Source organism: Nestor notabilis, unplaced genomic scaffold, assembly GCF_000696875.1.
Source record: "Nestor notabilis isolate BGI_N333 unplaced genomic scaffold, ASM69687v1 Scaffold35747, whole genome shotgun sequence".
NCBI lineage: Eukaryota > Metazoa > Chordata > Aves > Psittaciformes > Psittacidae > Nestor > Nestor notabilis.
Window position 1 is genome coordinate 226 of NW_009935791.1, and position 14,112 is coordinate 14,337.

General features: G+C 41.8%; 1 protein-coding gene across 1 annotated transcript; it reads right to left on the minus strand.

The window, feature by feature from the left end:
* Positions 1-538: 538 nt before the first annotated feature.
* Positions 539-14,048, minus strand: LOC104408400 (general vesicular transport factor p115-like; the record flags this gene model as incomplete). The annotated part of the gene is made up of 8 exons (XM_010017994.1): positions 539-717; positions 2,410-2,530; positions 3,062-3,117; positions 3,232-3,334; positions 4,038-4,132; positions 8,161-8,240; positions 13,778-13,842; positions 13,962-14,048. Coding segments are annotated over 8 exons (786 nt in total), but the record flags the coding sequence as incomplete, so codon positions are not given.
* Positions 14,049-14,112: the final 64 nt, after the last annotated feature.

Consider the following 14,112-nt stretch of genomic DNA (forward strand, 5'->3'; position numbering starts at 1 on the left):
CCCCATTGCAAACCTTGCAACTATGTGATGAGAAATCAAGCTCTAACTGTCCTCTTACTTGGCTCACTATTTGTCAGAATTACTTTTCAGAAAGTGACAAACTACCTTCATCATTAACATTCAGTTTCCATACAAAGTGCCACAGAACAGGAAAACCTTATTCCCATTTTTGGAGGAGTAAGCAGAAAGGAAGATGACCAAAAATCAGTAATTATGAATCCATAGTGAAGGCAGCTGCTAGAACCAGGTTAATGCACTGCAGCCATATATGAACTCATGCAGGGGCACTCCTCATACAGAACACCCCCAGTTATCTATTGAAATCACTGTTAAATCTTCAGTTGCCCAATATGCCAGCCAGTCCAAATGCACAATTTGGCACTAGTGTTTGTGCTGAAGGCAGTACATCTCATGAACATTAGTATCTTAGTCTATCTACAAACACATGGATCTCATAGTTGACTACTACATTATACTTAATTCTTCACTGCAGAGCTGAAAGTGCTGAAATCAGTACTTAGGAGATGAAGTGTTTTACCTGCAGCATTAGGTGGAGATTAGTTACTTTCTGTGCAGACCACCCACAGTTGTCATCTCCAACCTCAAACCAAGGCTTCATACGCTGAATGTATGAACCTTCCTTGAAGAAATTCTGATTGGAATTATTATTCTTCAACAAGTTTTGCAATAGGAGGAGACAGTCTTCCACTACTATTCCTAGCGAGACAGAAAATCCAAAGAAATAATTAAAATATTACACACAGAAAACTAACTGGCTTCTCCACACACTGAATATGCTCTGGACAGAACAGAGCACATGCTTCTGAACTCTTCCATTCTTACCAAACATTAGAGTTCAGTCAAGAACTGTGAACCATACACATGAAAAAAAAAACAAAGGTCACTCTAAATTCAGTGCATCAATGTCAATCCAGCACATTTCCAGAGAAACCATAACTGTGTTTCTTCCACAAGTCTGAAGCAAAACTGTTATTTCCAAAGAACAGACAATCTGTATGAGTTCATTGGGTGAACTTCAAAGAAAGCCTCACAACCACTTCATGTCTTAAAGTATACCTACTTCAGAGTAAAGCTACACAACTCTCTCTCTATTGTGAGCACTAAAATTAAGTTCCTCTGGAACTGCATCATAATTCAAATGCAGCAATTCTTCGTGGATTAGACATTCATTCTCTTCAATCACCGGTTACATCTTCAACTCATTTCAAAGCTGCTGTCTGGGTTATTTGGTGGAGCAGCAATTCCTAGAAATAGCCCTTCCAATGAGTCAATTAAAACTCAATTCCTTGGAATTCCAACAGGGTTTTTTATCCTCAAGTTTTATCTGTGCTGGAAAAGCACTACAGATGCTAATCAAGTATGTGCTCTGTGAAGAGAAAATCCTCAGACAACTTTGTCCATAAAACAACACTAGTAAAGGCACTGGTACTGCTGGGATGCCTCCAAATCTGACTCAATGTGGAAGATAAAGACTTACTCCTTGCACTCCTGAACACACGCAGGCAGTTCTGGACTTGGGAGTGGGAGAACAAAGCAAGACCAGTTTAGTTCTCCCACTCAGCAGAGCTGCAGATGGGAGAAACAGACATGTGGGGGGGAGGGCAAGGGAGAGAGCAGAGAACTCCGAGCATTTAAGACTTCACATACCAACTCACCTAAAATTATTAACTGCCTCAAAATAGCAGCTTTGAATCAGAGCTTTGCTTAATTCTTCCATGCCAACATACCTGGAATAATTCATCTGGGAGAGAAGCGTTAACTGCTCCTGCATCCCACAGAAAAGTCGTGGAACAGCAAAATGCCTTGTTACTGACATAGATCCTGCAGCAGACTACAAATGGTGGTAAACTAATGTGTTGCTAATAAAAAGCACCTAAATGCTGCATCATTTCTGCTCAGTTTTTTTTAATATCCTTTCACCCCAGCTGGTAAATGATTTGGCAAGGAGCTGATCAGGAAACTGAAATTATTAGTGAAGCTGAAGAAACCTACCAAGCTGTTATTTCCAGCCACTCCAAGCATCCAAGGATCTCGAAGGAGGAATGCAGATGCTTAACCCAGAAAGTGACAAATGCAGCACACATGTATCTGACACTGCCATTCCAAGTGTACACATTCACAGACCTCAGCCAGACAAGACCACACAAACTCATGCACAAGTGCTCAGAGAAATTAACTGATGTCTTAACTAAGTATCTCAAGACTAGGTTTCAAAAGATGCTCAAACCCTGCCTACTTGTTCAGTCTGGTTTTGGTACTACCAGGCTGTATGTTTTGATCCTTGTAGCCACTGACCTAGCTCCAATCACATACTAACATCAGCCTATAAACATCATCACCCAGTGGTTTGCGCAGAAGCACAGGACTAAGTCTTGGACTTTTCTGTACCTCCATCACTGTTTCCTTCTTCTGTTATGATATCCAGAAGTCTCTCAAAGGCATTCTCAAAGGCAACAATCTTCTGTATGGCTGCGTTACTTTTTGTCAATTGCTGTAACAACAGGACTCCCTTGACATGTAGGGAACAGAATAAATTAAACTTAGTTGAACTACATTGCTTTTTACAAGTCACAGCTCTTAGAAGAACACTAAATCAGCAACATAATCCTGTCCAGAATCTCTGTAGTTCAAAACAGAAGCACAGTACTGTTAAAAAGGACACTAAGCAGCTATACAGAAGAAAGAAGGAACTTGTAAAGCAATTACAGTGTTTTGTCAGCTAATAAGAAAAGAGGAAGGACTGCAGTGAACCTGACAGAAGGCCAAGAGAAATATCAGCTAACATACAAGGAAAACCCTGCACAAGGGTTGGTGTTTGCATTAAATATCCAGTAATGGTTTGCCTTTGTTATGAGGATTGTAGCCTGACATCCAAAAGCCACCCAAGCTCAACAGTGGAGTAAAATATTCCCAATTAGCAACCACAATCATTTCTTCAAGTGCACTTGTTTAACTTAATCCAAATTCTGCACAAGTATATGCAATTCAGGTAACAGTTACTATTTATGAAGAGAATAAGCCACCTTTGTTCTGTACTTACATCATTTCGTATAACCTCCCTAGAGTCTGCTAGTAAATCCATGAGTCTGGAAACACCTGCAAGAAATTCATAGAGTGAGCATAAAAAGAGGTGCAGCCCCTCTAGCCCTTTGCCATGATGTTTGCAGAGCCTCCAACTGCAAGTTTATCGCAAGAAACTCAACCACTCACCCATAGGGCTGACAAGAATTATCTGCTGCACTTGAGGTCCTTGCTGCTTTAAAAGAGATGTAAGGAGTTTCACTCCAGGCCAGCGAACATGGAAATCAAATTCCTGCAAGGATGAAGAAGAAGACATCAAGTAATAAATTCCTCAGTATTAATCTTCCTCTTCTAGATCCCAGTTATGAACAGACACCAAACAGATAAGGAATTTCACCTGATGTCTACCTTTTTTTCCATCCATCCTATCACAGCACTCACCCAGCAAGTCAAAACACTCTCCTGTTCCACGGTTCTTTGTATTTTATTGTCAGCAACTTGAACACCCAGCAGCTTCCTTTCCTCCCTCTCCTCCTGGGTAGCTTTCTTAGCTATATCTTCTTTCTAAAAACCAGTCAGTCTGATCCTGCAGGGATCAGCCTGTATTAACCAGAAATCCAAGAGAGAAAGAATAGCAAACTCTTTTGTGTCTTCTTCCTATCACCAAAAAGTAGCAGCAGCTATTCTGTTAAAACTGGGTCTTGTCAGTTCTTGAGCTTTCTCTTGCTGACAAGTCCATGGACAGACTTGACCGATCACAACAAACCTTTGGGCTCCTCAGGTCATCTCAAACTCATTCGACAGCTCAAGTGACCTATTCATCCAGGTCATAGACTTCCCTCATCTCCAACCCCACATTCACCATGTCTAAGACTACCTAACATTTGTCATAGGCTTCACTAGAAAGCCAAGAGGGAAGCTTTATTCATTAAGATCATCTCCTGGTACAGCATGATATCTCTTCTCAGTGTTCCAAGTATGATATTACTACTCACCTCCACAAGTGTCAGCAAGAGTGTGACATTTTCTTGCTGTTTAATGAATATCTCTGTGAACTGACTCCCCAAATCATCAACTTTTGTTAAGTTTTCTTCTGTAATAGTAAAAACAATGTATTACACCACATGATTGGAAGAACTTCAGATCATGGTAATTTTTAGTCTTAAAGTAGAGCCACCAGCAACAGAAAGGTCTAGAGTCACTGCTATAATGTTCATTATTCTCAAAACAAACACTGACACAAGCTTTACACAAAAGAGAAAAAAACTACATTACTCTAAACATGACTTGTATTGAAAGGTATTTTGTTTTAAAAACAGGAGGGAACCAAAAATCTACTAAACAAACTCATTTCAGCATCAAAAGGAAAAAATGCTCTTCCCATTGATCACACTTCACTGCAGAGCCATAGCAAAGGCACTGCTGCTCATCTTTTACATCATAGGGCATCTTTTACATGCCCTACAAATCATGCACATGTACATTCATCCCGTGCTAGCTGATGGCTAACAGGCTCAAGAACAGCTTGAAGCATAAAGCACAGAAAATACATGGTAAAGCCACTAAATTTCTGACCAAATCTGAAGGTCTGGTTTACTGAAGTGAAGGCAAAACAAAGCTTTTGCCTCCTGCTTAAACTGCAGGATTTACAGCCTTATCAAGGAGTCCCTAACAAACCATTAACAACTGAGCAGACATAGAAAGGGTCAAAGACCACACATAATCTTCCAAGTGTACCTCATTAGGAGCATGGCAAAACAGACAAATCAAAGGACTCTGCCATAAAAATTTGGTGCCAAGAAAACAATTTTAATTCAATTAACCCAATTCAGACTGTTGGCAATGGTGTTTTGCTGCAAGGTATCACTTTATTGTATGTCATGTTTAAGTATTTCCAGCAAAGGACGGAGATACTTGTTTGGCCTTTCAGACATCATAGAATGGTCTGTCAGAGAGCAACTGATCATTGCTCTAACACAATCTGTGTGTGTACATATATTTATACACACACACACACACATATTTGTATGGTGTCTCTGCCTGTGGCAGGGGGGTTGGAACTAGAGGATCTTAAGGTCCTTTCCAACCCTAACTATTCTATGAGTCTATATTTTTCTCTTGAAGCAGGCTTATCAGTAGGTAGTTTAGAAGAGGAAGAGAGAAGCAGCACCTGTCATTTTTTAGCTGCAGAAACTAGGAAGTACTAACAAAAGATGACAAAAGGGAGGGCAGGCTATGTGCAAAACTAACTCAAGCTCTGGCACAAAGCATCTAGCAGAACACAAGTCCCATAGTGAGCTCTCTGAGGCTCAGGAGCTCATCAAGTCTGTGTCACTCCTGGTTTACAGGAGTAAATTAAAACCTCAGGTAAGCCACTGTCACAGAAGTTCGGCTGTTGCGCTTGCTACTATAGACTAAGGGGCAACTCAGCTGAGAATCATACCCAGATTGCAGGCACTGCAGCTTACTAGAAACCAATGAAAGCCCATAGACGTGCACTTTTTTTTCTTTTAAATAGATGCTTAAGTCGAAATATTTCACTTGGAATTTCCCTGTGAGCTGTGACTGAGCATATTGTCCTTTACCCAGGACCTCACCCCAAGTCCTTTAACTCGGTTACAAAGAGCAAGTGTTTGAATTACGGATTCCACCTAATCCCAGCTCTTGTCCTTGCACAAGCTCCAGGTGCTAAGGCAAAGCCTGAGCAGTACAAACAACTCAGCTTCTTACTAGTTTGTTATAATTTTTATTTATGCCAAAAGCCTGGCTTTAGGTCAGTATATTTAGGATTAATCTAGAAAAGAGCCAAATTAAAGTTGTCTTTTTACTTTCCTCTCAATTCTAGCTTTTTTTTAATCAGTATTTCTTGTACTGTTTTTCATTTAAAAAAAGAGATGAGCCAGATAGAAAGAAACTGGCAAAGGGAAACTGCATCTTCTATTTATGTGGATACACCACAGATCTTGCAACCAGATTTCTCCTCATAATCACTCTTTTCATCTACACATTCACAGGGTTCATATAAAGAGAACAACTTCCATCTATGAAAACTGGCTCTTAATGAGTCACTAAGAAGCAGCACTGCAAACTGGAATTTAATCTTAAAATTAACAGATGAAATGCTTTGTGATATAACCAGTTTATGAAACAAGAACATACAAAGTGTTAGTGGGAACTTATGGTAGAAGAGAACACTGTATTTTTAACATGCATTGCTTAAAAGAGACACTGTGAAGGATCTGATACACAGCCCATGCCTGTGTCTCCAACTTCGGGGCTTCTTGAAAACAGAAGCTCTGTTCACAAAACTTTTGCCCGTTGAAATCTTACCAGTTGTGAAGCTGCATGCTTTCATGACATCCTAAGCAGAAATTTATCATTATTACAATCTCTGGAGATTGGCTAGCATTCCAACATGCCCAAATCACCCAAGAAATAAAATTGGGTAGACACTTCAGCTCTAAAGAACATGCAAAAGTTTTCACCAAGCTCTAATGCAAGTCCTTACAGTGTCCTTTTTAAACAGCAGTGAGTGTTACAGGTGTGAGCAGCAACCATGTCTAAAAGTGCCATATTTATATAAGTAAAGGTTCTTTTACCTTCAGAATCATCTGTCAATGCAGATAAAAGAAAAAGAAACAAGAGAAAGGTTTACAAGTTGAATAGCTTTCCAAACAGCACAACCAATAGCAGCATAAGCTCAGATTTTCAAAGCAGCCACCCTAGCTGTGTACAGCAGCAATTACTCCTTCTGGTAGTTCTTACAAAGGTAGCCAAACTAAACCACCCCCTAACTCTTTCAACAGTGGTGATCTCACATACATAACTCAAGTTTGTCAATTCTTTGCTCTTTCCAAGAGACTGCTAATAACGTTCTTGGCAAGTCCATAATTAAGCCCACTACCATGAACATGGATTCACCAGCACTGTAAAGCTCTGATCTTGTCCAAATCTCCTTCACCAAGATCAGACAACTGAATGAACAAGGGAAACAAGGGCAAGTAAGCAAAGTGACCATCTGATAGCTGGTTATGAACAACAAATCACAAGGATTTCGGCCTATAAGTGACTTGCAGCTATGTCAGACAAGTCACTTCTTTGTAGAAGGCACTGTGAAAGGACCAACTGCACAGTGTAATGTCTGCCAACACACTGGTAGACATTTACTCATATTGGAGAACCCTCACTGACTTTTCATGAGGTAATTTATGAGTTAAGGAGCCTTTGAAAAAATACTTTGGGGTAAATATTACAGACAAGAGTCTCAAATGGCAGTATCACCTCATATTTTGCCCATTTGCAGGAGCATCCATGCTCCACTACATGTAATGGAAACTGAAAACTGAGATACAGGCACTGCCAAGGACTCACAAGTCTCTTAAGGTCCAAGAATAAATGCAGGATATTACGAATGCAGATACTGAGTCATCTTAAAAGCACCCTTATGCTCACACTGTGTTCATGCTTGTCCAATAAGTCTGATTAGTTTTGGACATGCTGGTATGATGGCTTTTCATGTTCATCCACCCAAAAGCAAAATGGAAGAAGCCTTTTTATTTGTTGTTGTTTTCCTCTTAAAACCTTGGAAAGCAGGTCTACAGCCATTTGGCTTAGAAACAGTTTCTCAGGCTAGCTGTATAGTGTTTACTTCTACATCTAACTGTCTTGGGAAGGACAGGCATAGTCTCTTTCTACAATGCCACAGTGGGGCTGGAAAAGAAGGTTTTCACCCTTATACATAGGCACCTTACCATAGGCTCCTGAGATCTTCTCTCACATAGCAGTGTCCCATTTGACAGTAAGTCAGAACTGCCCTTTCCCTATACAAAGAATTACTTTATTCTTTATTTACAAGCTAGAAAAAACAATTCACTATTCTGTTCCAACCTGGCTGTTCTTCCCAGAGCACAGGTTTTTTATATTAATAGGCAAGAGACCCAATACTACTTTAAAGCAATCTGTGTACAACACGATTTTTAGCACTGTCTTAACAGCTACACAATAACAAAGCAAGTCTCAGCATCAGTAAATCACAGGCCATTACAGTTTATGATTTCAACAAAACCACCAAGGGAAGCACCCCCACAGTTAATACAGCTATTACTACCAAGCACTTACCTTGCTCCTCCTCTTCTAGGTCATTTGATATTACATTGTAGAGAGTGTCCAAGGCATAGCCAATTATTTCAGAATCTGAACTGCAAATAGAAGAACCACTTTTCTTTAATGACTTATTTCCAACTACTCTTACAACAGGATTTTTCTGTACAGGCAGTTCCCTTGGCAGCATGAGATCAAGTGAGAAGGACTGATGTTGACAGACATTTCATAATACCATGTAACCATAAGCTGTCTGGTCCCAGAATGGAGTCAAACTCCTTTTCCCAGTTCCATTCCCTCAGGTGGCCACATCCAGAAAGTCTGATGACTTAAGGTGACTGCGGAAAGCTTCACTGTCAGCATGTCTCCCATTTCCCAAGCCACTCCTTCCAACCTGCTCCTCAAGTATACCAGGAGAAATGTCTGGAAAGGATTCGGATCCCATCCCAGAAAGTCACCCAAGGAAGAAGCAGATGAGCTTCAGCACCAACCCAGGAAGGACCCTCCCTGCCACCCCATCAGTGGGAACTAGAGGCTGAAAGCCTGTGCTCCACGTGACTGCAGCAAGTTCGGGATTCTCCCAAACAAGCCAGTCTCCATGTCACCAACTCGGTCTACACCCAGTTATTAAGGGGTTTTGAAGTCCAGGCACCGCCAGGAAGCTGCTGGGCAACCAATCTAACCCTAAAGCATTAGTTCAGCTGCTTACACCAAGACTCTTCTCTTAATAAGCCCTGCTTTAAGACAGACCCATTTCTTCTGCACTGTGAAGACCAAACAATCTGTAACCCAATCTTACAACACAGTTCAAAAGTTGAGGGGGGATGTAACTGTTTTTGTTCCTTGCTTTATTGCTCATCAACCAGAAAAGCGTGAAAGCACAGCTGGCCAAAAAACAATAGGAGAATAAAACCTAACATCACAAAGGAAGGCACCTCAGAGGGCAGAAGAACTCTCCTCACAGCTCTTTACATGTCTTGCCCAAACATCAGAAGAGCACACTGTCAAAACAAGACCTCTCATTCAAACTTCTAAGTGTTCGCTTTCACTGATCTCTAAGGCACATAAAGCAAAGGCCTCCACACCAAAGATCAACTTGTATGGTAAGAAGCTCCTAGGCAGGTTCAGAGCAAAGGCCTACAAACCAACCTAACCAGCAATCTTAAAAAACAAGCCTTAACTGAGGCCAGGTATCTCTGCTAAACCACTAAAGATGACAGACCTAGAGCAGTTGTTGCAACCAAGAAAACTGGAGATGCCTCAAGGTGATCCCCCAGCTGTGAGAAGACAGAGTGAAGCAATCGATATCTGTACTTCTTGTGTCAAGAAGGGCTTTAGCAAGCTGTCAACGTGACATCTCACCTCCCTTTCTATGACTGACACTAAATCAAAAGCTACAAATAATCAGGCATCAGTGTAGTTTGTGTTCTTTCACCTTGGGTTTTAAATTGAACCCTTGTCCTTCTGATATCCTCCCAGGACACTGGCATTTTTCCTCAGTGTGTCACTCAACTCATACCACCTGCTTTTAAGCTGGGCTTTAACGGAAACAAAAGGGGAAAAAATCATCTCCTCCTTTGCCAAACTGTTAGCCAAAGCAGGTAAAGCAAGCTTTTACTCCATGAACAGTCTCATCCAGCAAGTATGCTCAGACTTCCAGCCTGCTTATGTTTTCCCATTATTGTCATTTTAGTTTTTCAATACAATACTACAAAGCCTGTGGTTTCCTTTTCATGTCAGTGGAAGAATTTCACATCTGAAAAACACATAGAAAGTATTTCCTGGATACTTAAAATGCAAGCTTCAGCCTTGCTTTCCCTTTCCCTTTTTAGGGACACCACAGCAGCTACAAAAGGATAAGCAAATTTTACGTGCACATGGTAAAAGCAGGCCTTGTTTCTCTTGTCACAAGAGGAGCACATCACAAAAGGCAAACAGCAGCATCTTTGCTGTTCACTGCATTGCTACCATCTGCTGTTCACCACATACAACATTTTCAGTGAATATTCTGTTCAGACTGAAGCTGTGCAGCTTTGGGTCTAGTGAAAAGCAGTCAAAGAAATGCACTTCCAGCCTCACACACGTCCAGAAATGACACAGCCTTCATCCAACACAACAACCCAGCAGAAAACACTTCAGACATCTTGCATCCTTGTGCTTTTCTGCGGCACTCAGCCAAAGCACCAGTGCCACACTCCCTGAACTCACGCACAATAGAAGAGACCTAGGGAAGCAAAGTCACCATGTACTGTCCTGCTCAGGTAGGGTGCTTCCAAGATGCTTATGCCTGTTCTAACACTATGGCATTTCACTAGCCCAGTAGAGACAAGCATCATTCATACTGGCAAGACACGAATAGAACAGCAGAGCATTTCTATCATGTCATCAATCACAGCATGCCTAGAGAGGAGGGCATTTTATCATCCCTAAAAACTCAAGTCATGCTACAGCTATCAAAGGGGTAGTGACATTTGTATTACGTCTTACACAAGTCGTAATGAGAAGCATATTACAACACAAATTTGGAACTAGTAGCACCAAAATAAATGAGGTTTGTGCCTTATGAAAACACAGTTCTTTTTCTCAGGTTCATGTTAGGTTTCAAACTATTAGAATTGCCACAGCAAAATGTAAAAACCTTGTTCCATCAGTAAAAACAAAGCAGTTAAAGATCAAGCTGGTTTCCTGCTCTGGTGCCTCTCTCACACCAACAGTTAAGTGGTACTGGCCTTTCCTGCAGCCAGTGCCCAAATAATCCCTGGTGGGATGTAGCAACATCTAGGCAGCAAGTCAGGAAAAGTCCTCTTGCAGATCACGGTACATACTTCATATTACAAAATAAACATATGGTCTATGAACACTGGTGCGTGTAAGAGTCTGGAGCATTTAAAGGCTGACTTAGGAGCTTTGTCAGGCTCCAGAATAGTTGATGCTCATATAGCTGAAAAACTAGTGCAAGAAGTCAGCCTTCTACAGAACAAGTTCTAAGCACTCAGGCAGGAAAAGGTGCTTAAGACAATGTACAAGTAAACTGTATAACAAGTGGAATGACATGTTCGTTTAGAAGTGGTTTATTTCTGTTCCAGGATAAATAATTTGAAGCAACAGCCTAAGATCTGAGACAGAAATGAGAAAAGGATACAAGCAGCGCTCACCATTTCGGCACAACCATGCAAACCAGGCCTTCTCAGACAGCTTTTTTACTCAAGGGCTACATAATAAAAGTTGACATAATTCTCAGGAAAGAGCTGTGCTATCCTACTTGACTCAGAAGGTCTTAAACCCAAATGACTTTCTGATTAGACACTGATTTCACAATGAGCTGCTTTACATTAGGTAATAATCAACTCTTACCAGCAAAGTTGCTTCTGTTTTGCATATCACTAACATTCCAGCAAGACAAATGCTGCTGAAGATCAGGCACTTTTGCATCTTGAACTATTCCATTAATCTGATGTAACTACGTTACAGGAAAGCACTTGTTCTGTTCTCATGTTACAGTACTGTGTACACCAGCTATCCTTTCCACACATGCACTCAGAACCACGGAATTCAGAGACCCATGCTTCTGGCTTCTCCCTGTAATTCTTCCCACCCAAACACCTGCAAAAAAGGCTAGAGAGCACATAAAGCCTCACCTGATATAGCCCAACCAAGTGTTGCTTCTACTCAACCAGGAATCAAGAGAGGAATCCCAATGTATGAGGTTCACATTCTGGTGCACACAAGACAACAGCAACTACAGGCATACAGCCCAAATCACAGGCAGACAGGTGTGTAACATCTCAACCACCATAAGATAACCATCAGAAGCTTCATGGCCAAAGTGTCACCTCAGGCACTTAAGTCACCCATCTTCAGGCCAACCTAACATCACTGAAAATGCACTCTTCCCACCTCCCTAAAGCTAAGCTGCAGAGGAAAACATAAGTCACTATCTGGACTTCATCATTCCATTTTCTTCGTCCCTTCCATTTTCCTCGTCCCTTCGTATGTTTAATCAAATTAAACCTTCTCTAATCTTAAAACTTACAGCAACAATCAATGTACACAACTAGCACACGTAAGTCACATGAATACAGTAACGTGAGAAGACAACTTGAGTCCGTGATTGACTTCTGTTATCTCTGGTTGCATTGCTGCTTCTTAGAAATAATCTTAAGCAGCTGCAATGCAAAAAGAAAATAGAGAAAGACAGGAGGAGGAAATGAGCATTTGCCAATTCTGCAAAAAGCGTCAGGGCACCTCAGGTAGACACCAAAAGGTGCAAAGATCACACCTGTGGGCAGACACAGAAGAGCATGGATGGCACGGCAGCAGACCTTTGTCCTCACAGTTCAGCAAGCCCCTCGACTAAGCCTGCCACTTATTTACCAACCACTTATTCTGATGAACTGGCTGTGGTTTGTATTCCTGCAAATAAAAGTCCTCAAAGCCTTACCTCTACAACCGCTGACACCCAACAGTGCACTCACAGCACCTGTAACATACCTGAACTGACCAGACATGTAACCTTCCCTTTCACCGCCTGCATCCTACAAGACAGATGTTCATTTTTAACTGCCCAACCAATGGAAAGGAAGTGACAGAACTCACCTAGACACCTGCCCTACACTTCTTCACATCTGGCATAACTGGCCAGGCAAGGAAGGCCACCATCAGCAGCCTTTGGCTGAGCACAGCAGAGCTTCTTCTCATATATACCTTAAGCAAAGCAAGATGCCTCCTTCCAGTGCTGAACTGCTGCTTTCCCAATTCTCCTTTGTTCCAACATTAGGAGACACCCTCCTGCTTTGCATGTGCATACATACAACTATGCCACATATGCCCTTATGACTGGCTTTCTATGTATCTATTTACCAGCTTCATGTTCAAATCCAGGCTAAAAGACCTTCAAACAACACTCGCCTACCAAAATACTGGGAACACATGCTATTTGAACCTTCAATCACCACAAACAAGTTCCAAGTTACAACATGTGGGTATCAACAAGTACACCAATGCAGTCAACTGCAGGAAAAGATGGACAGTAGAGTTTTTTTTCAGACACTGGATTGCACAGAACTGCATTGTAGTCCACATGAAGGATTTAAACTAGGGTCATCTCACTTACCAGCAGCCAGCTAGTGTATTTTCTCGAGTCCTTCAAATTAAATACCTGCATTACCCCCCATGACAGGACTATTCTACCAGTTCACTGGATGACACACACCTGAGAAAACACACATTTCCTGCCGTCACTCTTTTGCTCTTAATCCTGGCTAGTTCATCTTGTACCCAGTAGCAGGCTGATTCATGTTATGTCAAATCCTGTGTTCAACAAACATTGTAATTTTGAGTTCTCTTTTCCACAGCAGTGGAAAATGACCACTGAGGAACAGTGAGGTACACTAAAGGTATCACCTTTACTCTAGAACTGGTCTTTCAGTCCCTCATCTGAGTTCCTGGAATTCAGTCCTTTTCACCTCTAAATAGGCTCTAATTACCATCATAAAAGAAGCCTCCCAGACAGGTGAGTTGTTGGAACCCCAGCTTCATTAGTACAGCCAGCAAAGGCAGTATTTGTGGGTTCTGCAGCAGAGACGTGCAGGTTATGGTCTGGGGGGGCTGCCAGCAAAGGCAGTGACATGCTTACCGGTCTGTCTGGAGAACGTGGATAAGATGTTCCATCGCCTGCGTGCCCACCTCCAACCGGTACTTCTGTTTCGAGAAGAACTAAGTAGTTAGTGGTCTAGCCTGAAGTCCAAACGTGGCATTTAAACAACGCATCACAACGCTATTACGAACCCACGCGGCTCTCCAGGACGTTGGGTGCTTACCTTGGATAAGGATTTAAGCGCACGGACAGCATCCCTCCGGTCATCCAGTAACGTGGAAGAAGCTACACGGTCACACAGCTTCTGGATCTGGAAACGCACCGGGCGCGGGTGAGCACATACAACGTCCCACCACCACAGCCCGGCTTGTCAC